This window comes from Filobasidium floriforme (genome assembly GCF_021052385.1).
Source record: "Filobasidium floriforme strain CBS 6241 chromosome Unknown HD553scaffold_1, whole genome shotgun sequence".
NCBI lineage: Eukaryota > Fungi > Basidiomycota > Tremellomycetes > Filobasidiales > Filobasidiaceae > Filobasidium > Filobasidium floriforme.
Window position 1 is genome coordinate 995,066 of NW_025763622.1, and position 20,995 is coordinate 1,016,060.

General features: G+C 54.2%; 6 protein-coding genes and 1 non-coding gene across 7 annotated transcripts; 4 read left to right on the forward strand and 3 right to left on the reverse strand.

Annotated features, from left to right (window-relative positions):
* Positions 1-604: 604 nt before the first annotated feature.
* On the forward strand, positions 605-4,435 carry HD553DRAFT_327484 (CNH domain-containing protein; the record flags this gene model as incomplete). The annotated part of the gene is made up of 11 exons (XM_046181823.1): positions 605-1,396; positions 1,454-1,597; positions 1,656-1,949; positions 2,011-2,280; positions 2,341-2,514; positions 2,575-2,926; positions 2,996-3,151; positions 3,222-3,493; positions 3,565-3,660; positions 3,729-3,936; positions 4,005-4,435. The coding sequence occupies 11 exons, from the start codon at positions 605-607 to the stop codon at positions 4,433-4,435; spliced, it is 3,189 nt and encodes a 1,062-aa protein (XP_046040207.1).
* Positions 4,436-4,761: 326 nt separating this feature from the next.
* On the forward strand, positions 4,762-6,987 carry HD553DRAFT_347049 (uncharacterized protein). The gene is made up of 2 exons (XM_046183270.1): positions 4,762-6,498; positions 6,571-6,987. The coding sequence occupies exons 1-2, from the start codon at positions 5,017-5,019 to the stop codon at positions 6,859-6,861; spliced, it is 1,773 nt and encodes a 590-aa protein (XP_046040208.1). The 5' UTR covers positions 4,762-5,016; the 3' UTR covers positions 6,862-6,987.
* A 1,251-nt stretch (positions 6,988-8,238) lies between these two features.
* HD553DRAFT_9146 (uncharacterized protein) lies at positions 8,239-9,930 on the reverse strand. The gene is made up of 2 exons (XM_046184587.1): positions 8,943-9,930; positions 8,239-8,882 (listed from the first exon to the last, which is right to left on the reverse strand). The coding sequence occupies exons 1-2, from the start codon at positions 9,454-9,456 to the stop codon at positions 8,503-8,505; spliced, it is 894 nt and encodes a 297-aa protein (XP_046040209.1). The 5' UTR covers positions 9,457-9,930; the 3' UTR covers positions 8,239-8,502.
* HD553DRAFT_t6 lies at positions 8,240-8,333 on the reverse strand. The gene has a single exon. It is a non-coding gene; the product is annotated as a tRNA-Asp (tRNA).
* On the reverse strand, positions 9,387-10,792 carry HD553DRAFT_279155 (NADP-dependent oxidoreductase domain-containing protein). The gene is made up of 5 exons (XM_046178081.1): positions 10,583-10,792; positions 10,273-10,516; positions 10,006-10,183; positions 9,775-9,925; positions 9,387-9,692 (listed from the first exon to the last, which is right to left on the reverse strand). Exons 1-5 carry the CDS (start codon positions 10,711-10,713, stop codon positions 9,569-9,571), a joined length of 828 nt encoding a protein of 275 aa, XP_046040210.1. The 5' UTR covers positions 10,714-10,792; the 3' UTR covers positions 9,387-9,568.
* Positions 10,793-11,022: 230 nt separating this feature from the next.
* HD553DRAFT_302767 (lysyl-tRNA synthetase) lies at positions 11,023-13,728 on the forward strand. Its single transcript, XM_046178792.1, has 7 exons — positions 11,023-11,291; positions 11,369-11,770; positions 11,851-12,664; positions 12,741-12,791; positions 12,859-13,127; positions 13,236-13,372; positions 13,521-13,728. Exons 1-7 carry the CDS (start codon positions 11,080-11,082, stop codon positions 13,625-13,627), a joined length of 1,992 nt encoding a protein of 663 aa, XP_046040211.1. The 5' UTR covers positions 11,023-11,079; the 3' UTR covers positions 13,628-13,728.
* A 2,975-nt stretch (positions 13,729-16,703) lies between these two features.
* Positions 16,704-19,741, forward strand: HD553DRAFT_338268 (uncharacterized protein; the record flags this gene model as incomplete). The annotated part of the gene is made up of 5 exons (XM_046182336.1): positions 16,704-17,226; positions 17,317-18,505; positions 18,582-18,944; positions 19,018-19,350; positions 19,417-19,741. The coding sequence occupies 5 exons, from the start codon at positions 16,704-16,706 to the stop codon at positions 19,739-19,741; spliced, it is 2,733 nt and encodes a 910-aa protein (XP_046040212.1).
* Between the last annotated feature and the right edge of the window lie 1,254 nt (positions 19,742-20,995).

The following is a 20,995-nucleotide window of genomic DNA, read 5'->3' on the forward strand; positions in this document are numbered from 1 at the left end:
CAGCCCTATCAGTTCTGGGACGCATGATGGCGGTCGGTATGCGGATGAACTAAGAGGTATGCCAACTATCACTCTTGTCAGTGCAACTTCCTACAGAATAGCTGATGTATCCCGAATAGATCGTGTACACCCGGTCGTTCGACAGGATCCTTACATGCGGCATCGCAGGCAGGCTAGTGATACTTCCATAGTCAGCGTAAGCACTGTCCATTCGGGTTACGGGACCGGGCCTCGGAATAGTCAGACGTGAGTTGCTCATCGATCTACTGACTACACTTGAGGACTAACTGAGTGAGCGTAAATCAGGTATTTGCCCAACATTGATACATCGTCACGCCAGTATGGCGAACGAGGTTCGCCGGTCATGTCGTCACCCGGCACGCTTCCTGGTGACAACCCCTTCCAACCGCCTGCTGCGCACCGCCTCAGCGGGAGGCCGTCGAGTGAGAGTATACAGAGCCTCCCTTACGGTCAGCGCACGAGCTATGGGTCTGGCGTAGATATTCGGTCGACAAGCTTTTCCGGACCTTCCATGCAAAGGGAGGCCGCCGTGACTGCGATACGCACAGGATCTCTTGGTCACGGTACTCGCGTCCGGTCACAAATGCCACTTTCAACCATCAGTCATCCCTCGCCGAACAGCTCCATGACCAATGTCGCCATCCATGCAAAACGGCCTTCGCAGAGTCAGGTTGTCAGGAGAACACCCACCATCCACCCGGCCTTCATCTCGCGGGTGGCCGAGGTCTTTAGGCAGGTTCTGGCACTAGGGGATAGGATCAAGGACGGTCTGAGCTACAGTGACGCATTTGACGGTCGGGAGGCTGTCGATCTTCTTTGCGATATCATCCGAACTGGCGACAGAAACTTGGCGCTGCTGTTGGGGAGAGCGCTGGATTCACAGAGATTCTTCCACGATGTGACCTATGCACATCGGCTGCGAGACAGCACACACGAGATCTACCGCTTCAAGCAACTGCTACCAAGTCCGTTTGCAGGCCCAGAAGGTGCGACCGCGGATGGCAGGCCTGCCTCAAGACCCACCTCGAAAGGGTACTCATCGGGTTCCGTCACCGCCTTGACGGCCATGTCGTCTGGAGCGAGTTCCCCTCTGGCCACCACTCCAGGCCAGACTCCAGCAACATCGACTACGACCGTGAACCAGGTCAGCGATTCGGGAAGACCTCGCCGGGTGTCCGACGCGTCCTCTGAGGATTCATTGCCCGTGGGCGTGTTCACCTTGTTGACCGATTGTTACTCGCCGACATGCTCCCGAGATTCGCTGTGTTATTCGATCAACTGCCCGCGTCGACTTGAAGTGCAGAAGCGACTTAACATGAAGATTGAACCTGGTCTCATTACCGAGATAGCGGAGGATGTGTTGCTTGATACGAAAGTGAGCTGAGAACCCTTACCATCGATGCGAGTCATAATTAAACGGTCTTTTCGATAGGAAACTGGCACTCTCTGGATTCAATCCGTTCCGCAGGATGTGATTGACAGCGTGGATGATACCGAAAAGAAGCGTCAGGAAGCCATCAACGAGTTGATCTACACTGAACGGGACTTCGTCCGCGACATGGAGTATCTGCGCGATGTAAGCCCGACTAGCGCTCTTTTCTTGCAAAAGCTGTCATTAATGACCCCTCTTGTAGCAATGGATCAAACCTCTGCGTACATCGGATGTCATACCTGCTGGCAAGCGGGAGGAGTTCGTGCAGCAGGTGTTCTGGAACACCCACGAGATCCTTTCGGTCAATATGGTCCTGGCGGAGAAGCTCACGAAGAGGCAGAAGCAGGCTCATGTGGTCCCGCGCGTCGGAGACATCCTGCTCGAGCAGGTGCAGCGCTTCGAGCCATTTGTGACGTACGGTGCTCACCAACTTTTCGGGAAGTACGAGTTTGAAAAGGAAAAGGGAACCAATCCTGCTTTCCAGAAGTTTGTCGATGTGAGTTGCATTTATGGTCTAGTCTGTTGTGGACGCGATCGTTGACAGCTCCACATCAAAGGAAACCGAGCGCGACCCGTCTTCGCGAAAGTTGGAATTGAACGGTTATTTGACCAAGCCTACCACTCGTCTGGCTCGATATCCCCTTCTACTCGAAGTTATTGTTAAATATACACACGACGACAACAGCGACAAGGAGGATTTAGCTGAAGCTGTCAAGATCGTTCGAGAATTCTTGACCAGGGTCAACAAGGAGAGCGGGAAATCTGAAAACCTCTTCAATTTGGCTCAACTGGATCAGCAACTGATCTTTAGACCAGGCGAGAACTTCGTGAGCAAGAAATAATGTCGCCATGACAGGCGCGCGAGCTGACTTATTCTGCCTACATAGGATTTACATTTGCGAGACAAGAATAGGGAGTTGGTCTACAAGGGTCCGCTTAAATGTCGCGGCGGACCGAATGCGGAGAATGCCGATCTCTTGGTGTTCTTGTTCGATCACGCGTTGCTCATGGTAAAGCCAAAATGGGTGAACAAGCACGAGCAATACAAGGTTTACCGCAAGGTCAGTCGCAGACCGCTTCCATCAAGATTTGTCAGTGGCTGATCTTGCAGCTCGTCGCAGCCTATACCCTTGGAACTTCTGGTAGCGACATCTCCCGAGGACATCAATATCAAGGGTTCGATAAGTCGTGGCAAGGCGACAGCAGGACGTCAGGCCGGCGTGAAATCGGCTAAAGACCCGATTCCCAAGGCCGAGTCGAAGCATGGTTATAGCTTGACCCTGATTCATCTTGGGCGCAAGGGATATACGATGACCCTCTGGTGTCCCACCTATGCGGGACGTAAAAAGTGGCTCGAGAACATCGATGCGCAACAGCAAGCTCTGCGGGATCGGAGCAAAATCTTTGATACCGTCTCCTTGACCGACCGATTCTTCATGGGCGTCAACAAGCTTAACTGCGCGGTACCATATGGTGAGCTCACGGCTGTATGATGCCTCTGTATGTTGATCAATCTGTTGACCTCCTCTGTGATATCTGTAGACCGCGGTAACCGAATGATATATGGGACAGATGACGGTGTCTACTTCAGCAACCACCGCGACGAGAGACTACGGCATCCGACCAAAGTCATCAGTATGCCTGACGTCACTCAGGTGGACGTCTTGGAGGAGTTCCAGCTCCTAGTTGTGTTATCAGGTAGGCGATGGGCGCTTCTTTTTTTTTCCTTTTGTATGTAACAGTTCTCACCCGCTTGACCACCTTTCAGAGCGGAGCGTTACAGCTTTCCCGTTGGAATTCCTCGACCCCACCGACACCTCTGCAGCGCTCAAGCGTGGGAAGCGTCTATCGTCACATACATCGTTCTTCAAGAGCGGTATCTGTCTCGGCAGGACTTTGCTGTGCATCGTCAAGTCGAGCTCTTTGTCTTCAACGATAAAGACGCTCGAGCCCATCGATCAATCGATGAGGGGTAAAAAACAGCCGACGCCGTTCCGGAAACTCTTGAACAATTCAAATGAACCGTTCAAGGTGTTCAAGGTTTGTCTTGTGGTCGATCTCATGCTTGTATGGTATGCAACATGACTGATCAGTTTGCGGGACTTGTGCAGGAATTCTACATCCCGACAGAAAGCAGCGGTCTTTCGTTCTTAAAGACCAAGCTTTGCGTAGCTACGACCAGAGGTTTCGAGGTCGTTGATCTAGAGGCAAGTCGTACTAGAGTCCGGTCCAGGTCTTTGAACAGCATTCTAATCCGATCTTGTGCTCGATACAGACCTTGGACACCCAGGGCTTGCTAGACCCATCGGACAGCAGCTTGGACTTTGTGTCAAAACGAGAAAACGTTCGCCCCGTGGCCATCTACCGGGTAGAGGAGAACTTTTTGCTGTGTTACGCCGAGTTTGCTTTCTATGTCAACAAAACTGGGTGGCGAGCGAGGCCGCGATGGGCCATCCAATGGGAAGGTTTCCCAACCGCGTTCGGTGAGTAGCACGGATGCCTCAGCAGGACCACGAAACCGGTTACTGATTGACGGGTCCTCCTATCACAGCCATGCACTACCCCTTCATCCTGGCGTTTGAACCGACATTTATCGAGGTTCGGCACGTTGAGAGTGGTAACCTGGTGCAGATCATTACGGGCAGCAATATCCGTTGCCTCTTCTCGGACACTCCACCTTCGCATATACACACCGCGAACCAGTATCGACCCGGGATGGGGGCGGGTTACCCTTACGGCCAAGCACCTCCGCCTCATCCGCAAGGTTATCCGTACGGCCCTGGAGGCAACCACCCCGCTCACATGCCTCCACCTCCGGTTCCTCAACCGGCTGGAAATCGACTGCAGCGGAATCAGATCATCTTTGTCTCGGACGATGGTAACGTCCAGGTCGTCCGGCTCAACAGGGAGCACCTTCCTGGTATGCTTCCTCCTAGTGGCGCGCCCGCCTTGATGCCCAACGGCAGTATGAGTCGTCGATGATGGAAATGACGGGAACGCCTTCATCTCATATAATCTTCAATACACGAAACAAGAATCCAGCGGGCGTAGGGCTTTGCGTTACCGGACCCCACGACCCACACGTTCATGACGAAATCCGAAACGTCGCCGCCTTTTCTCTCTCTCTCTACTGGACCATCAATTCGAAGCCCGTGTACATGCCCCCATTCGATTTATCGTTGGCCCATAGCTTTGACAAGAATTGTATACCGTACCCGCGACCCATGACCGATGGTAGATGATGATTATTGAAGCCTGTGTTGTCCCCGTTTCTCTGCTTACGTAATAAATGATGCTGTCCTCGGTCGGGACCCCCGATTTTTGAGTTTTCGGATCTGATGACATCGACAACAACCTCGCTGATTCTCCGAAAGTACACAGCGATCACACACGCACACAATCAACCTCTCTCCGCTTCATGACACGATAGTTGTATAACCTCGCCTCATACTACCCCCAAGCAATCGATCGACGCTTGTCCGATCTACACGCCGATCCGCACTCGCTGCCAACCGGACCGTCGCATCCTCTTGGGAGACAAACACGCCTCGAAAGCTCTCATTATGATGGTCGACACATCGACGGTGTGGGCGTCGCCCAAATTCACCTTTCAGGACGATCCCGTGGATGGCAACGACGATCCGAGCGCACACTTTAGCTCTTTCCCAGATATTCTCGAACATCAGTCGTCGACCAAGTCTCGATCGGGGTCGTCGTCCGGTTCGAGACTCGACGCGAGCTCGCCTCGATCCGTGTCTCCTCTGCGCGCAGACGATCGTTTTGCTGGGAGTCCCGGAGATACGGGCACGCACAGTACAGGAAATCAGACGGGTGTAGAGTTTGTCCATGGGTTTCCGGGGATGCCTTATGGTCATGGTGCCCGGAGGGACTCGGCGTCGTCGACCACGATCGGAAGGATGGGCATGAATACGAGACCGTACAGTCCCTCTTCGGCGGGAGGTGACGCAGGAGGCAGATCGACACAACGCAACAGCTTTGATTCAAAGAGTGGAATTATATCGACCCCTCGATTCTCGAGACCCAACTCGCCCCCAACATTGCCCCTTATGAGGCAATTTTCTTCCGGACAAGCACCTCATCCAGGTCTGCGGACGCCTTACTCGGATCCCTTGATACCTGTACCTACGGCATCTTCCTCTTCCTTCAGCACCAACCATCATCCGCACTTTCAGCACAACCCGCACATCGGCTCTTCGTCCATACATCAGACACATACCCACCACCCGCAACACCATCCTCACCACCACAACCCTAGCTTTACATCCCCACATTCGTCCTCTCGTCACTCTGGAGAGCACTCGCCGACAGACAACCTGAGCGGAGTCGGACGACTATCCGATCAGCGAGGAGACGACGAGGTCCAGCCCGAAGTACTCGATCTCGTCAACGTCAATGAAGGAGTTTCAGACGACGAAGACGATGATTTCGAAGACAGGACTACTTTTAGCAACGGCGCGCTCAAGGACGAGCCTCCCACCCCTCGATTATCTCATAACATGCACGAGCCACATACGCCCGCTGCATATCAGGAAGCGCAGAGGCTCTTAAATCAGGTCACCAAGAACCTGAGTAGCATGTCCAAATCCACTACGTTGGGCGGTAACACGTCGCATTCACCGGCGAGCCTGATGGCTGAGCTCAGACGGAACTCTGGAGAAGGTTCCGACCTTGCACGCATACCGATGAGTCCGCTAGAGGATGAATCGGGCAGGGCCGGAAATACCAATTTTCTGGTAGAGATGGCTAAAATGAGCACGAGCATGAACGGCCAACCGGTACACGCGCCCGGCCACCTACATTCTCTCGATCCTGTTCAGATGGACGGGATCGCGGTGCACGACCTGCAGATGATGGGGTTACCTCAACCGCCCTCTGCGATGGGGAACTTCGACTTTGACGACGATGACGGCGAGCAGGACGAGGAACCGTTGTATGTAAATGCCAAGCAGTATCACCGGATCTTGAAACGGCGAGCCGCTCGAGCGAGGTTGGAGGAGATGAACAGGGTGGTGAAAGAACGCAAGGTAGGTTCAAGAGCCCGAATGTCGTGCATGTTTCGCTTGCCTTTCTGACGACCTACGGACGACGACGAATAGCCTTATCTCCATGAATCCCGTCACAAACACGCTTGCTCCCGCCCTCGAGGCCCAGGGGGAAGGTTCTTGACCGCTCCCGAGATCGCGGCCCTCAAGGCTAAAGAAGAGGCCGAGGCCAGTGCGAAGCCTCGACCCGAAGTCGGTCCCGGTGGCGATTCTGTGAGCGGGACCAGCCCCTCCGAAGGTGGAGAGGACACTACCGGCCGTGTAACAACGAAACCGGTGGGTAAGGGGCCTTCGGCAAACGCGTCTCAGGGGCCGGTCGATATGGATTGGAATTGGGCAGGCTAGAGAACGAACGCACTCAACCACACACACACACATATACACGACTTTTTGCGCATCCGTTGTATCGAATTACCACATACCGGCAAATTACAATCGCATGAACAGACAATACGTACATCATTTCGACGCGTTCCAGCCGTTCAGTGTGGACATGCTGATACCGAAAGAAAGCTGCCTCGCGTCCGAGACGATAAAATGGGGATGAAGTGACCCTGTTTCGGATCGTTCCTGAGAAGAATGCATGGGATTGATGCGCCTTACCTTGAGTCAGTATGGCAGGAACAGCAGCAGAGTCAACAACGACGGCCTTGCTGCGGGTTCGTGCGGACAAGCCGTGGTTTGGTTCTAACTTGGGATACGGGGCATGATTTGCACTTCCATCATGAGTATTGTGCCCTCCGCGCGGCTATGAAGTTCATAATACAAGTTTGAAGACTGATCATTGAGTGGTTGCTGCCGACTGGCCAAGAATTTGCGGATCTTGCCAAGGCTTTTTAGAACATGTCCATTGGCTATTCGCCGTCCTCGATCTCGATCTCCGGACCAAACCCCGATTTGCTGAATGGTATCGCCTTTAAGATCCGACTTCACATCGAGGACCTCCTGGACGATTGATGTCCGCGCCCAAATGTATGGCATCATTTAAATTACCCAAATGCCGGCCCGCTTGTGCGATATGCTACAACATAGAGACGTTAATGTAGCCTGATCATCAAAGGGCCAGGCATCCTTCACGTAGACGATCGGAATGGCCATGGCATAAGCGCTAGGGCAAGGATCGTATAACAACGCGATGAATTCGCCCCGCCGAGAGTCTCGCAACGTTTACCGATATCATGAGCAGGAAATATTTGTTAAGGTCGAGATTAAATAGCTAGGTCATGATTGGAGATGCAAGTGAGCGATAGTGATGCCAATGTGCAAAAAGGCACTGGTATCCCGAGTGACTTCCCCCAGAGGTGCGCTTTTCATCGAACAAGCGGACGCAACCAGAGTCGAGGTCGCATCGCGGGATGAGCTTGAAGTCTCGTGCGACTCCGCTGTCGGGTGCATCGCTCTCCCTCAGCACGATCGCTTCCAACGCAGCACTAATCATCACCATGAATGGCTCTGTCAGGTTTGTCTTGTTTCCCCTAGCATTATCCCAGGATCATTCGGTACAAGGTTCGCGGCGTCACGCGGAATCTGTCACGCGCTGGCAGGTTTCATATCTGAAACGATTAACTCTTGCGCATCTCTAGCCACATACCTTAATGGTATACTAGAGCCTAAAGACATACTGTCTGAGATTACAAGAATCGAACAGTGAAGTATATTGATTTGACTTGCGAAGCTATACAAAAAAAAAACGCTTGTAGCGTTGACAAAAAGATCAATCAAGCTCTCTGCCTGGGAATCGAACCCAGCGCGGGCGCGAGTAGTGTTGATAGTTGATATCATGACAAGCGCCAATGTTACCAATACACCAGCAAAGATGCCATGTGCAGGTTTGTAGTTGATACAATATAACCGCTCAATTGTCTGACTGATCGTGTCCTAGTTTCCTAGTTTCTCATGCTTTTCAAACACCGCCCGCACTCCGGTTTCCGGTATCTAAGGCAAGTGCAGCCAAGCGAAACGTATCAACATCAAGGTATGTACATCTCAAGCGATCTGCTCCATATCATCGTCCTCGTCTTCGCTTTCGCTGAGATCGAGGTTGATAGGCTTGAACACCTTTGCTGCGGGAGCCACTGCCGCCTGTGTGGTATCTGCGACTACCTCTTGTTGTGCAGGCAACGGCGGATCGTTTTCTTCTTCGGGTCCTTCGCCGACGATGGTACCGTCCCCGACCTCTCCCGGCCCCATCACCTCGCCCTTGGCCAGTCTCATGAGCTTTGAACTCATCATCGCCGGTTCGACCGGGTAGTACGATTGCGAGGTGGAGACCAAGGCTTCCCCTGCGACTTCCGCCGCGACTGGTCGGGTAGTATACGGGGCCAACCGGGTCGCGTGTCGGACCAGAGTGTCGACCGGGATGGCCGCTGACAGTCCAGTGTTCAGCTTGTACCACCGAATCAAAGCAACGGACTCGTGCAACTCACCCTTCTCGGCCATTTCAATCCCCCTGCAGACTTCGCTCCCATTCTCGATGATCCCTGCCAACTCCCGTCTTCCCTGTTCGAGAGTGACCAATACTCTCCGTGCCTTTTCGTCCAGAGCCTGTCTCTTCCGTCGTTTGCGTTGCAACCTCTCCCACCGTTGTTGGTGCCGACGAGCGAGTTCAACCAGCCGAGCTTGTTCTTCCGTCAGGCTTTCGAGCCGCGCGTACATCTCGGACACCTCTTCTATAGGGTTGATCGACCTCGGTATCCTCCTAGATCCGGATAACGAATTTGACAGTGTCTCAAACAACCGGGTGGCAAGGACGTGCTGTTCGTTGATATTCGCCAGCAAAAGATTCCGCATCGAGACGTCCTCGGGCAAGGTCAGTGGAACGTCCCTCGCATGGACGTGCTGTTTTGTCCGTCTTGCACGTCTGCTGGGCCCGCTCGTCGATGTTGACGATTGTCTAGTGATACGGGATGAGCCAGGTATGATTGGATACAGTGAATTCATGCAGTCGCAAGAGGTACAACCGGGATAACAAGATGAAGAAGCGAGTCAACGACCATCGACCTAACAAGGACATCTGCGCCAGGGGCGAGGGGCATGGGCTTAGGAGACCTCCTCACTGGATCAGGTTAACAACGGCCTCGACTTCGTCGGCTTCGAAATCCTTCATCGCGATCGCCTCGACGTCTTGCTTCGTGTGTTCCTCAGAGGTCGTGCCAGACAATGGAGTGATGCCGATCCTAATCGGACATAACAAGAACGACAATTAAGCAAGGTCTTCTCACAGCACTCGAGACAACCCTTTCCCGAGGTGGTACTTACTGCGAACACAGTTTGAACAACGCTTGTTCCCGGGTAATCCCGTACTTTTCAGCCAACTGTCTCATCAGCGGGTGCGCGAGCAGTGATGGATTGCCAGACAGCGTCCAGAACGATTGATACATGATACCATTCTCGCGGCAGACATTGAAGACTAGGATCAACAGAGGATCGATCAGATTCCTGGTTACTCGATCGGAAAGGATCACCATCAGATCATTTCGCGCGACTGACCTTCCCAATCCCAACGGTTGCCCTTGTGCCATCTGTTCTGGACGACGGAAAGCTTGACCTTGCTCTCCCCGATCAACCATTTCAAGGTGGACGCCGAGTAGATGTTGCTGATCCCTAGCGATCTGACGGTTCCACGAGCGTGATGTTGTTCCAGCTGTCGATACGCTTTCAAGGTTTGCTGTGGTCCGCGTTCATCGGAGTTGTCGAGGAAGTTGTTGTCAGCCTCGGATCAGGATGACGATCCTAGGCCGGCGATATGTGACTCACTTTCTTGTCCCGCATCGGACTGTGCATGACGAGACAATCGATATACTCCACTCCCAACTGTTTCAAGCTCGTAGCGATGCTCTGATCGACCTTGTCTTCAGTACTAGCCCGAGGTTCGTAGGGAAGCGGTTGCGTCAGGTCTTGTCCGTCGATCGGAGTGAACTTGGTCTGGACGTAGAGCGAAGAACGGGGGATGCCATGCGACGTTTCGAGTTCCGAGATGGCTTGTCCGACCAGGTCCTCTCTGGAAGTTCGACGAAACGGATCAGCTGATATCTCCAGTGACAATGCCAGAGAGTCCATGGCTCACCTGTAATGCTTGGGTTGACATGCCGTATCGATCGCTCGAAAGCCGTTGAGGACCGCCTTGACAACGAGGTCGGTCGTGGCTTCCTTCTTCCAGGCCGTACCGTAGATGATGCGGGGGACGGTAGCAGACATGGGTGGGAGCGTTTCAATTTGATCCAAAAAGCCGACGTGACTGGAGATGGCTAGCAAGCTGATAGACGATAATAGCAACAAATGTACATGGCAGCATGTCTACAGGATCTCTAGATCTACCCCTTTCCTTTGCGATCGTCAACAAATAGATAAATGGTATGACACGTCATTTCCTTGGAGATGTTTCCTCCGACCTCTCGGCTTGTTATCATCATCCCATTCTACTTTATTAATTTGATAAGACTTTCCCTTCGCGACCTCCTTGCGAGATTTCGGATCAGCGACATGATCGAGGGAATATACCTCTCGCGAGCGTCGACTTGCAGTCAAAAGACACAACCTGCTTCCCCCCCTTGATATCGGTGTATGGCATCTCGTTGGATCACAAACCTATTCCGTCAATCTCCATCTGCGTCCATCCTACGTACCCGTCCGATCGTCTTGATCCCGCAAGCTAGACCTAGACAGACTCCGTATCAACCACTCAACCTCTCGAGACATACGAGCAAAATGTCCGCCCCGGCTCAAGCTGAAAACCTCCACAAGGACCCCGTAACTGGGGAGATGATCTCCAAGTCGTATGTATGGACTGTTCGAAGTCTGCCAGTGCTCACATGAGCTCATTGCGTCTATACACCTTGCCTATGCCATCTAGCGAGCTCAAAAAGCGTATAAAGAACAGGGAAAAGGAGGCTGCCAAGGCTGAAAAGGCCAAGAACAAGCCCGACCAGCCCGAGCAAAAGAAAAAGGACAACAAGGCCGACGAGGAGGAGCTCGACCCCACTCAATACTTTGCCCTCCGAACCAAGCGTATCCTTGCCCTCCGAGCGTCGCAGAACCCGGACCCTTACCCTCACAAGTTCAACGTCAGCCAGTCGATCCCGTCTTATATCAAAGAATGGGAGGTCGAGGGCAAGGTCGCCAAGGGTGACAGGCTCAAGGAGCCCACCATCTCGCTCGCCGGAAGGTTGGGCAACATGAGAAGTTCGGGTCAGAACTTGCACTTTTACGACTTGCACGCCGAGGGCGAGAAGATTCAGATCCTAGCTCAGGTTCAGTGAGTCGAGGTCGCCGCCCGTCTTCAAGGTTCGGCCCGAGGAACTGATGCGCTCTCGAATGAATCTCGCAACCTAAAAGGGAGGCCGAGAACGAGGAGGAGTTCCGTCAGATTCACGACATTCTCGCCCGAGGTGACATTGTCGGTGTCATTGGATCCCCATCCCGATCGCAAAAGGGAGAACTCTCGATCTCTCCCCGCAAGATCATCCTCCTCTCGCCCTGTCTGCACATGTTGCCCAAGATCACCGACGGTGGTCTGACCGACCCCGAGATCAGGTACCGAAAGAGGCACGTCGACTTGATCATGCACGACAATGTCAAAAAGGTCTTTATCACCCGTAGCAAGGTCGTCAACTATGTCCGCAAGTACCTCGACTCGCTCGGTTTCATGGAGGTCGAGACTCCGATGATGAACATGGTCGCCGGAGGTGCCACAGCCAAGCCGTTCATCACCCACCACAACGACCTCAAACTCGACCTCTTCCTCCGAATCGCCCCGGAGCTCTACCTCAAACAGCTCGTCGTTGGAGGTCTCGACCGGGTGTACGAGATCGGTCGAGTGTTCCGAAACGAAGGAATCGACATGACCCACAACCCCGAGTTCTCCATCTGCGAGTTTTACATGGCCTACGCCGACATGTACGACCTGATGGACATGACCGAGAGCATGATCAGCGGGATGGTCAAGTACATCACTGGAGGTACCAAGGTGACCTTCCACCCCGAGGGCAAGGGAGAGGGCAAGAAGGAGTACACGCTCGACTTTGCCACTCCTTGGAAGAGGTTTGACATGATTGAAGAGCTAGAGAAGCAGTTGAACGTCAAGTTCCCTCCTGGCGAGACCTTGCACACTGCCGAAGCCAACCAGTTCTTGAGGGATCTCTGCACCAAGGTGGGTGGCCGTTACGATCACGGAGCGAACGATGAGGAGGACGCAGCTGACGAAGATTTGTGGGTTTCTGATATAGCACAACGTCGACTGCTCCGAGCCGAGGACCAACGCTCGATTGCTCGATAAGGTACGTACCAGATTTGAATGCTTTCGCCATCTTGCCTACGTCTGACCCGCGACTCATAACTCTACAGCTCGTCGGCGAGTTCATCGAGAACCAGTGCATCAACCCCTCGTTCATTGTTGGACACCCGCAAGTCATGTCGCCCTTGGCTAAGCGTCATCGATCCCGACCGGGTCTTTGCGAGCGGTTCGAGGCTTTCGTCGCCACCAAGGAGATCTGCAACGCCTACACCGAGTTGAACGATCCTTTCGACCAGCGAGAGAGGTTCGAGGAGCAGACCAGGCAGAAGGATCAGGGAGACGACGAGGCTCAGGGTGTCGACGAGACCTTCATGAACGCGTGAGTAGCTTCGCAGGAAGATAGCCTTGGCGTAGAGATCATCGCCCAATCGAGACTTCTTGTGTGCTAACATACGTATCGGGCGACCCCTTTCATCGATGTTCTCAGACTCGAATACGGTTTGCCCCCTACTGGAGGATTCGGTCTTGGTATCGACCGTTTGGTCATGTTCTTGACCGATTCGGCCAACATCAAGGAGGTCCTCCTCTTCCCGGCCATGAAGCCCATCCAGACCATCTCTCAGGGTGAGTTCGAAAGTGCTCGGCGTTGGAGCGGAGGCGATTTGATAGAGAAGGAACGCTAACCATGTTACTTCTGTTCGGCGTTCCCGTATCGTGTTTCTTTTTTTTCCCCTGTCGTCGGTTTTGCTTCCCTATTTGGATTTGCTCTCAGGCGCCGCCGAGCAAGCCGCTCCCGAGAAGGGCGTACTGGGACCTACCGAGAGGTTCGACAAGGAGGCCGTGGACAAGCGCGTCGACGAGCAGAACCAGTTGGCTTGATCGAGCGATGTAGAATTTTCACAAGGAGGTCTTTGGGTTTATGGAGATCGAACACGAAGATTACATGATGATGACGATGGCAAACATGTGTGCGCTTCCGACCAGAGATGGCTGCACGAGAACGCGGCGAGGTTTGCTTCCAGCGCCGATCTCTTGGTTCTGGTGCAAGCGCTAGGTCGAAGTCCGTCAAGGAGCTGAGGCAAGGGTAACAGCCTGAAGCATCGTTTGAAGACGTCGAAATCTTGCCGATCAAAGTCCATCGCAGGACATCGTTGAACGAAGAATGTCGAGGTAGCATGAAACTTCGCGACCCGCATACGTTGTCGATGAAACTCCACAGATTGCAGATGCGAGAGCTGCTGGGGCGATGTCTCGGCTGGAGCGGGTATGTACAAGACTTGTATTAACTATGCGGCAAGAGGGACATTGTCGGGGGCAGAAGAAGGGCTCAAGGATGGCAATCACCACGGAACGGGTCTCGGTTCACGGAGAAATGGATTGTAGACAAGAAGGGCCAACAACCCTTTCCCCTTGCTTCGACGCACCCGAAAGTGCGGAAGACGGGAACGGATCGTGACCCTGCAGGCAGGGTTCCGCCTCGGCCCCGGGGATTAGCATTGGTTTGGCCCCTGTTCCAGCAGTCATCAGCAATGAAACGAACATGTCCCTGTAGACGCCTGACAAAGTGAAGACATGATCGTCCTGCTTCGCGAATTGCTGCAAGAGAGAGAGAGACAGTCATCGTTCTCGATCGTGACATCTGAACACTGCCCATGTCTCGAATGCAGCACCACACGCGCCTTCTGCCCTGTGAACCTACGCCCTCCCGGTTTCATCGCGCCTGAGACCTACGGTGTCGCAGGAGAGGTGATCAAGGCGCCGAATGACGAGTGGGTCGGGCGTACGGGCGTTCGTGTCTCGGGGCTCGGCAGAATTTACCCGTGACCCGTGCGTGACAGAGGCGCGATATTGGCACGCGGGATTGCTTGCGATCGACACACGCTCCCGAGACCAAAACCCTCTCTTCCCGCTTCCTTGCCCCTTCGCCCCTGCATGAGCCTCCATGTTTGACCCGAAGATCGGTGTCTTTTCCTTCCGAACACGCGGCGTACGTGATACATTCTGCCTTGGTCCCTGAGCCGTCTGGAGGGAGTCAAAAAACGTGAGCGGGCAGATCTCTCTCGTCCCGGGTCGACCGGGCATCGTCAATGACGGATCACTGAAACGTCCCCCCTCTTCCCCTGCTCGCTCCCCCTCGGTTCTCTCCCTCCTTGATCATATTCGCACACACCTCGAAACTTGAGCCGGTCTTGTCGACCGGTTTAGCATCCTCGCGATGCGGCAGAGGCTGCGGGAAGCGGGGAGATGGGGAAGCAATTCGTCTGACGAAAGCCTCTCTCGCAGACAACGCATTTGTTCGGGACGGGCAATTCAGGGGTTACCCCCTTGATCTTGAAGTTCTCTCCTGGCGGTATGCATATCCCTGCTCCAATACTTCTATGATCATCATCGTAGCCCTCGAGAACGAGATAGACGTTGCTCGCCCGCGATTTTGAGTTCGTTCATATATCTCACGCTCGTTTTCGATCAATCAAGAGGAAAGGTCAACCCGGAGGGTGAACGAAGAGGATCGATATCTTTCGACACGTACGCTTTGAAGCTCCTCCTTCCCTCCTGCTCGGTCTCGTCTTCTTGCGATCAAGCCAGCGTTTCGACAGGAGAGGGAATAAGCACAGTCTTTACCAGCCTTCCGTGCTTTGCCCAGGCCACAACTGTCGTTTCTCGTCTCTCTTAGCAAGGTCTGCCATTTCGGAAGGTTCGAGCTCGGATTCGGACGATCACTCCAATTCGCCAAGGCAAGATCGACATCTCCTATCTTCTATTCGACTTAGCGCTGGGTTCTTCGGATCAATCGTAGACATAGTTAACAAGCTAACAAGGCAGCGTGTTTTGGAAACAAATCTTCGGCTCTACTCAACGTCTCACTGCTTCTCTCGGTCTATCTATTCTGTCCTCGTGCGCATCTCGCTCCTCCCCTCGGCCCCGTCCCGTCGCGCAGCTCACCCGTTCCTCTCTCTCTCCCTTGCATGTCGATCGCGGTCATGTGTCGAAACAATTGCTTCCAACCCATTCCATTCCTCGGCTCCCAACTTGCCTTCTCTTATCCCGGACTGCCTCACATCATCGTCGTTCATCATCATCGACACGCAAACCACGGGTCGTACCCACTCGACCATCATAAAAACGTCATTCCACCCGGACCCCACTGCTGGTACCTTTTCGTTCGCCCCCATCTCTCGATCAACGACACGACGATGCTATGCACAAACAGACCGACGTTCCAATATCGGTCCAGTTCGAGAGCTTTGATCAGCACACGTCTGAACGACGACCGTTCCACATACTTCATCACATCAAGCTTTCGACTCTGATCTGCCTCCGAGCTGGCAAGGAACCCTCAAAGTTGGATATCAACCTCGATCTCGATCTACGTATCGAAAGGAGGGCAGCGACCAACATATCGTCAGCTTTTGATCCGTCCCATCAACTGGTGGTCGGATAAAGAAGGGTCGTTTCAGCCCAAAAGAGGGCTTTGATCGCTTAGAGAGAGAGAGGATATACGCGAGAAGGGAAAAGGGCTCAAACGGCGGGGGAACAAGTCCCGAAAAGAGAACCGTCGTGTTTCATACTTGTGAGCATATCTCTCTCTCTTCCTGTCCCTTTAGAAACCACCGATCGTCGTCTTCGTCGTCGTCCCGATCGATTCAAACAAAAGGGAGAGATCAGAGTTTCGCCGCTGATACCGTGATTCCTTTCTACCCGAAAAAAAGAAACGCAGATCCCTCCCCTTCCCTTTCTCTCTTTTGTGTGTCTTCGACGTCATCGGGGATTAATTTTCATCACGAGACATCGGAAGAGGAGGATCAGCTCACAAGCCAAGATAATCGAATCATCCGTCCACCACCCGACTGTCTCATCACGATTGATGCAGTTTTGAGTCGACCTAGAGCTCCCAGTCTCGAAAGGAGCTCACCGCAAACACCCTAGAGTGGCGCGTAACATTCTTGCCTGCAAGATGGACGAACCGCCCGCCAAACGAGCTCGGCTGAGCGACTCGCCTCGTACCGATCGGACGGGGTCTCCTGGGGACAGGTTCGCCATCTCTGGTCCTGCAACCTCGGGTCGACCCCGTCCTTCCGTCCTGGCTTCTCCTCGAACACAATCAGAAGCAGAGGCGAGGAGGGGATCGGTCTTTGCCGGATCTACCTCGCCCACCCTGGCTCGTCTACCCACATCATCACGACATCCGCAGGGCAATCCTCCCGGTTATCCCGTTGCAACTTCTTCACACGCACCCGGATCTGCTAGTGGTTCTCGTGTGCCGCTTCCTTCTATCGGTCAGATGTCGACAGGGTGGACATCTCAAGTGACAGGATATGACCCAGGTCCAGGACCTCCTGCTCGACTGCCCCCAGAGCAAGGGTTCGCAAGGACAGACAGCCTTGGCATGATCGTTGAGAGTCACGAAGGGAGCGATGCGGGGACGGTCGGCAGTCGCGATCCTGGTCGCGAACGGGCACCGCGCAGCATGATGGCTTGTGAGTCGCAAACTAAGGCGTACCGTCGAAAGAATGTTTCAATAGGGCAAACTTTCCTGACATCGGCCCGCAAATGTCTCTCCCACCTAGGTGTACGGTGTCGCAAGCAAAAGATGAAGTGTGACGGACCCGCCGCGGCGCCCTGTCGAGGTTGCAAGTCGGTCAACACCACTTGCATCTTCGAGACCCGTACGCGATCTTCCCGGCCGAAATCCATGTCCACGCTAGCACCCGCTCAACCGCTTCCCGCCGTCATGTCCTCGGTCATAGGTACACCGACGTCGACACTTGGACCCCCAATGTACGGTCACAAGTCTACCAGAAGCCTGGATCCGTATGCGACCGCACCGCCACCACTGCTTGTGGGGACGGCGACGGGCGCGCCAGAATCACCTCGGCTGCGACAACAGGCCGTGTTTCAGCCGCCACCGCCGGGACTAGGCAAGGCAGTAGCGGTCGGCGAGCGAAATCCTGGTTTACCGTTCACACCAGGTCAACCTTCGAACCAGCCTGGACTGTTTGCGTCTTATCAACCTCGATCGGGCCACCGACCATCGTTCTCGACCTCGACTTTGGACATCTCGAGACCACCTCAAGTGACTGGGTATGCCGTGCCTCCACAAGCTGGCGGCCAGGTGACTTCGCCCACGACACCTCGAGCCATGACCGCCTTGCCACACAACCTGTACGCATTTGAGACCCGCGTCCGACAGCTGGAAAATACGGCGCGCAATGTCGAGGTCTTGCAAACCAATCAAGCGGCGCTCCAGAACACGGTTCAGTACCTCGAACTGCAAGTCCGACAACTCACCGGTCAGCTAGCCGAATCGTCCGAGATGGGTCTGAGCCGGATGTTGAGGCGGGAAAAGGGCAAGCAGAGGGAAGTCTACGTGTCAGAACGGACATGGGACGCGTACCGGTCGTACATTTCGCCACTCAGCCCGTGGCTCGTCACCTTGACGCAGCCTACCGACCTGTCTGGAGAGGTAATTTCCGCCCTGGGTATTCGTCCTCGAGTAAGCCCGGGACCCAACGAAGCTCAGACGCAGACGAGGGAGATGGCGAGGATCGAACTGGCTAGGCTAGTAGCGACGGGTGAAGATTGGAGTCGGGACGATATTCACGCGCTGGGCACGCTCGCGATGTGGGAAGGGAATTCCAGCCTGGCGAGTCTGGCGATCGGGCAAGCGCGCAAGGTGACGGGGAAAAGGAATGGGGATCTCGGCAGGGAGATGATGCAGGCGAGGGATACCGTCGAGATGATCCTTTTAGAACACATGTGAGCGCCGTGGTTGCAGGCTGACTTTTACCATCCGCCGGGCATGCTGACAATAATGGTGTCATCCTGCGTTCAGGCTGTGGTCGATAGATTCCCCATGTTTCGTACCGTCTTCCGTACGCTCGTCCGTATCAACCACATGGCGGGACAAGGTCAAGACGCACGTTCCAGCCTTCCCCGCCGAAAAGGACAACGACGTCAAGATGCTGGCCTGGATCGAGTACGCAGAGATGCTTACGGACGTGCAAAACGTCCTAATGGATCCGAGTCGGAACAAGACGAGGGCAACGAGTTCGCCACGTCCCGAAAGTATCGGGTCTGTGCGGAGTGATCGAAGGGCTGCAGCCGAGAGGTTCAGATTGGAGCGGTTAGAAAAGCGGAGAGAGTTCCTGGCCGGTTGGGACGGTTGGCAGAGTCGGTGGGGACAAGGTGGCGATCCGTGAGTTTGCGCCTGGGCGTGATGGACTGACAAACCTGGACAGGTCTGATCGTGTCCTGCGCCCCGTTTACAGTATCCTGGCACTGCATTACCACAGTGCGATCCTTATTACGACATCGCCGTTGCTCATGCAAGAGATCGAGCCCGTCTCCCTGATTTCTCCCGGAAAGCCCGCTTCTGTTCAGTCTCCCTTGATCAGGGAGCCCGGTGACCCCTCTGCACCTGCACCGGGATCCACCGCTTCCGGTCGAGCGATCGCAGGTCGACCTGGGTCTGGACCTTTTCCGCTGTGGGAAGAGCTCAGCGCCGATCACGCCGGTCACGAGATGCTGGTACGGGCTCGGGATTCAGCTGTAGCGTTGATCAGGAGCGTCTGTTCGCCCGAGATTGCGCGGACGCTGCATTAGTAAGTCTCTAGCCTCGTGGTTCCACGAATTCCGAAGCGTGGCTAATCAACTCGTCTCGTCTCCAGCTCTTTGCCCATCTTTCGATCGCGATTGGCTTTTGCCATCTCGCACATCTTGGCGCATTCGGTCGCTCTACCACATTCGACCCTGACGGCGCTCCCATTGCATCAGTCTACCTTGCGACTGGCTTACGAAAAGTTGGGCGGGAACAATCTCAGCAACGGCGGACCTGCTACCGGGTGGACGGCGTTGGGAGAGAACAGCGCGCTCGTCGAGGTCGTACGGACGGGCGATCTCACGCTGGGGTCTACCCGGATGTTATTCGCCGAGGTCGCAGATGGGTCTATTGAAGTCGGTCGGGATCTCTGGGACAGGGTGTTGGGAAAGTAAACGACGTGAGGACTGCTATGACTTAGGCGATGGACGAACGGACGACAATATATACCCGAACATGGAAAGGGACAGGGGAACAATAATACACGAGCAAAGTTCCCGGCGTTCACCGAAGCAATTCATACCCGAATCACCGCACGAGCATTTTTGGTTTTCGCTGCAAGGGGCTTCCTCCAGGCTGGAATACCCCATTTTTTACACCCACAGGCACCGACTCTTAAACCTAGTATTTAGATTGTAAAATAAAGCACATACCCAGATTGCACATCAGGGCTTGCGTTTCTGTTATCGTAGTTGTACCGTTATAGGCCAGCTGGCATCCACCGCATCGACTGCAGTCTTGTTTCATTTTGTAGTAGGGTCTCTCTCTCTGACAACGACGGTCATGAACAGCATGAAATCAATCTCGGGTTTCAGACTTGGGACAAGCTTGCGAAATCACGTGATTGTCGTATGAAAGACGCGTCCGTCGCGCGCGTGATAGCGTAATCTTCAGATTCCCTCGGCCGGCGGGAATCGAGGCGAAAGGATGATCATCATCCCCCCTCCCGCAACCCAAGTCATCTCCATCTCCATCAGGAACCATCAAACAAGACGACCACTTTGAAATATATCTAGACACTTCATTATCACTACTGTATCGATATACTCTCTACTACTGCCACGTACACTTGCTGGGTGGGCGAGGCGAGCAGAGCCCGGCGAACCTGCATGGACCAGACACGTATCGATTCGACCGCGTCGTAAATCGTCAACAATCCATCGACATCCTCGAATCAGTCTGACCAGCAGCCACACCTCGATAGGGTTTCCTATCATCTATACAGCTGGTATAGAACAGAAGGCGACTCTGCATCAGGTCCGATTTTGACAATCACGGTCGGACCAGACCGATATTCAATATGCCGGCCGGGCCTAGCAGATCCAAGGTTGAGAGACCTATCAAGACGTTGCCGAAACCCGCGACATGGTTTTCCTCTGGCAGCCTGTCTGCCAACCCCACCGACCCGCCTGCAACTTCCAAACCTAAGAACTCGGGACGTCCTAAGGCGTCTTCAGGTCGACGTAGATCGTCACCAGAAATGGAAGATGAAGGGGTGGTGACGAGGAGTAGAGCAGGTCACGCTCGGGCTGTCAGCGGGGAAGAGGACGATTTCATCATGGTCTCGGTATCTCCAGAGGGTAGCAAGGGCAGGAAGACGAGGTCACAGCATGCTGCTGCCAGCCTCAACAAGCCTGGAGAGCCGTCTT

Excerpts from the sequence above, each read along its gene's own strand:
- HD553DRAFT_347049 (XM_046183270.1), top strand. The coding sequence starts at position 5,017 with ATGATGGTCGACACATCGACGGTGTGGGCGTCGCCCAAATTCACCTTT. Across the intron at positions 6,499-6,570 it reads GGGTGGTGAAAGAACGCAAG|CCTTATCTCCATGAATCCCG; the intron begins GTAGGTTCAAGA and ends GACGACGAATAG.
- HD553DRAFT_9146 (XM_046184587.1), bottom strand. The coding sequence starts at position 9,456 with ATGAATTCACTGTATCCAATCATACCTGGCTCATCCCGTATCACTAGA. Across the intron at positions 8,883-8,942 it reads GATTGAAATGGCCGAGAAGG|CGGCCATCCCGGTCGACACT; the intron begins GTGAGTTGCACG and ends CTGGACTGTCAG.
- HD553DRAFT_279155 (XM_046178081.1), bottom strand. The coding sequence starts at position 10,713 with ATGTCTGCTACCGTCCCCCGCATCATCTACGGTACGGCCTGGAAGAAG. Across the intron at positions 10,517-10,582 it reads TGTCAACCCAAGCATTACAG|AGAGGACCTGGTCGGACAAG; the intron begins GTGAGCCATGGA and ends TCGAACTTCCAG. Across the intron at positions 10,184-10,272 it reads GTCCGATGCGGGACAAGAAA|CAAACCTTGAAAGCGTATCG; the intron begins GTGAGTCACATA and ends CGCGGACCACAG.
- HD553DRAFT_302767 (XM_046178792.1), top strand. The coding sequence starts at position 11,080 with ATGGCATCTCGTTGGATCACAAACCTATTCCGTCAATCTCCATCTGCG. Across the intron at positions 12,792-12,858 it reads ACGCTCGATTGCTCGATAAG|CTCGTCGGCGAGTTCATCGA; the intron begins GTACGTACCAGA and ends ATAACTCTACAG. Across the intron at positions 13,373-13,520 it reads CATCCAGACCATCTCTCAGG|GCGCCGCCGAGCAAGCCGCT; the intron begins GTGAGTTCGAAA and ends ATTTGCTCTCAG.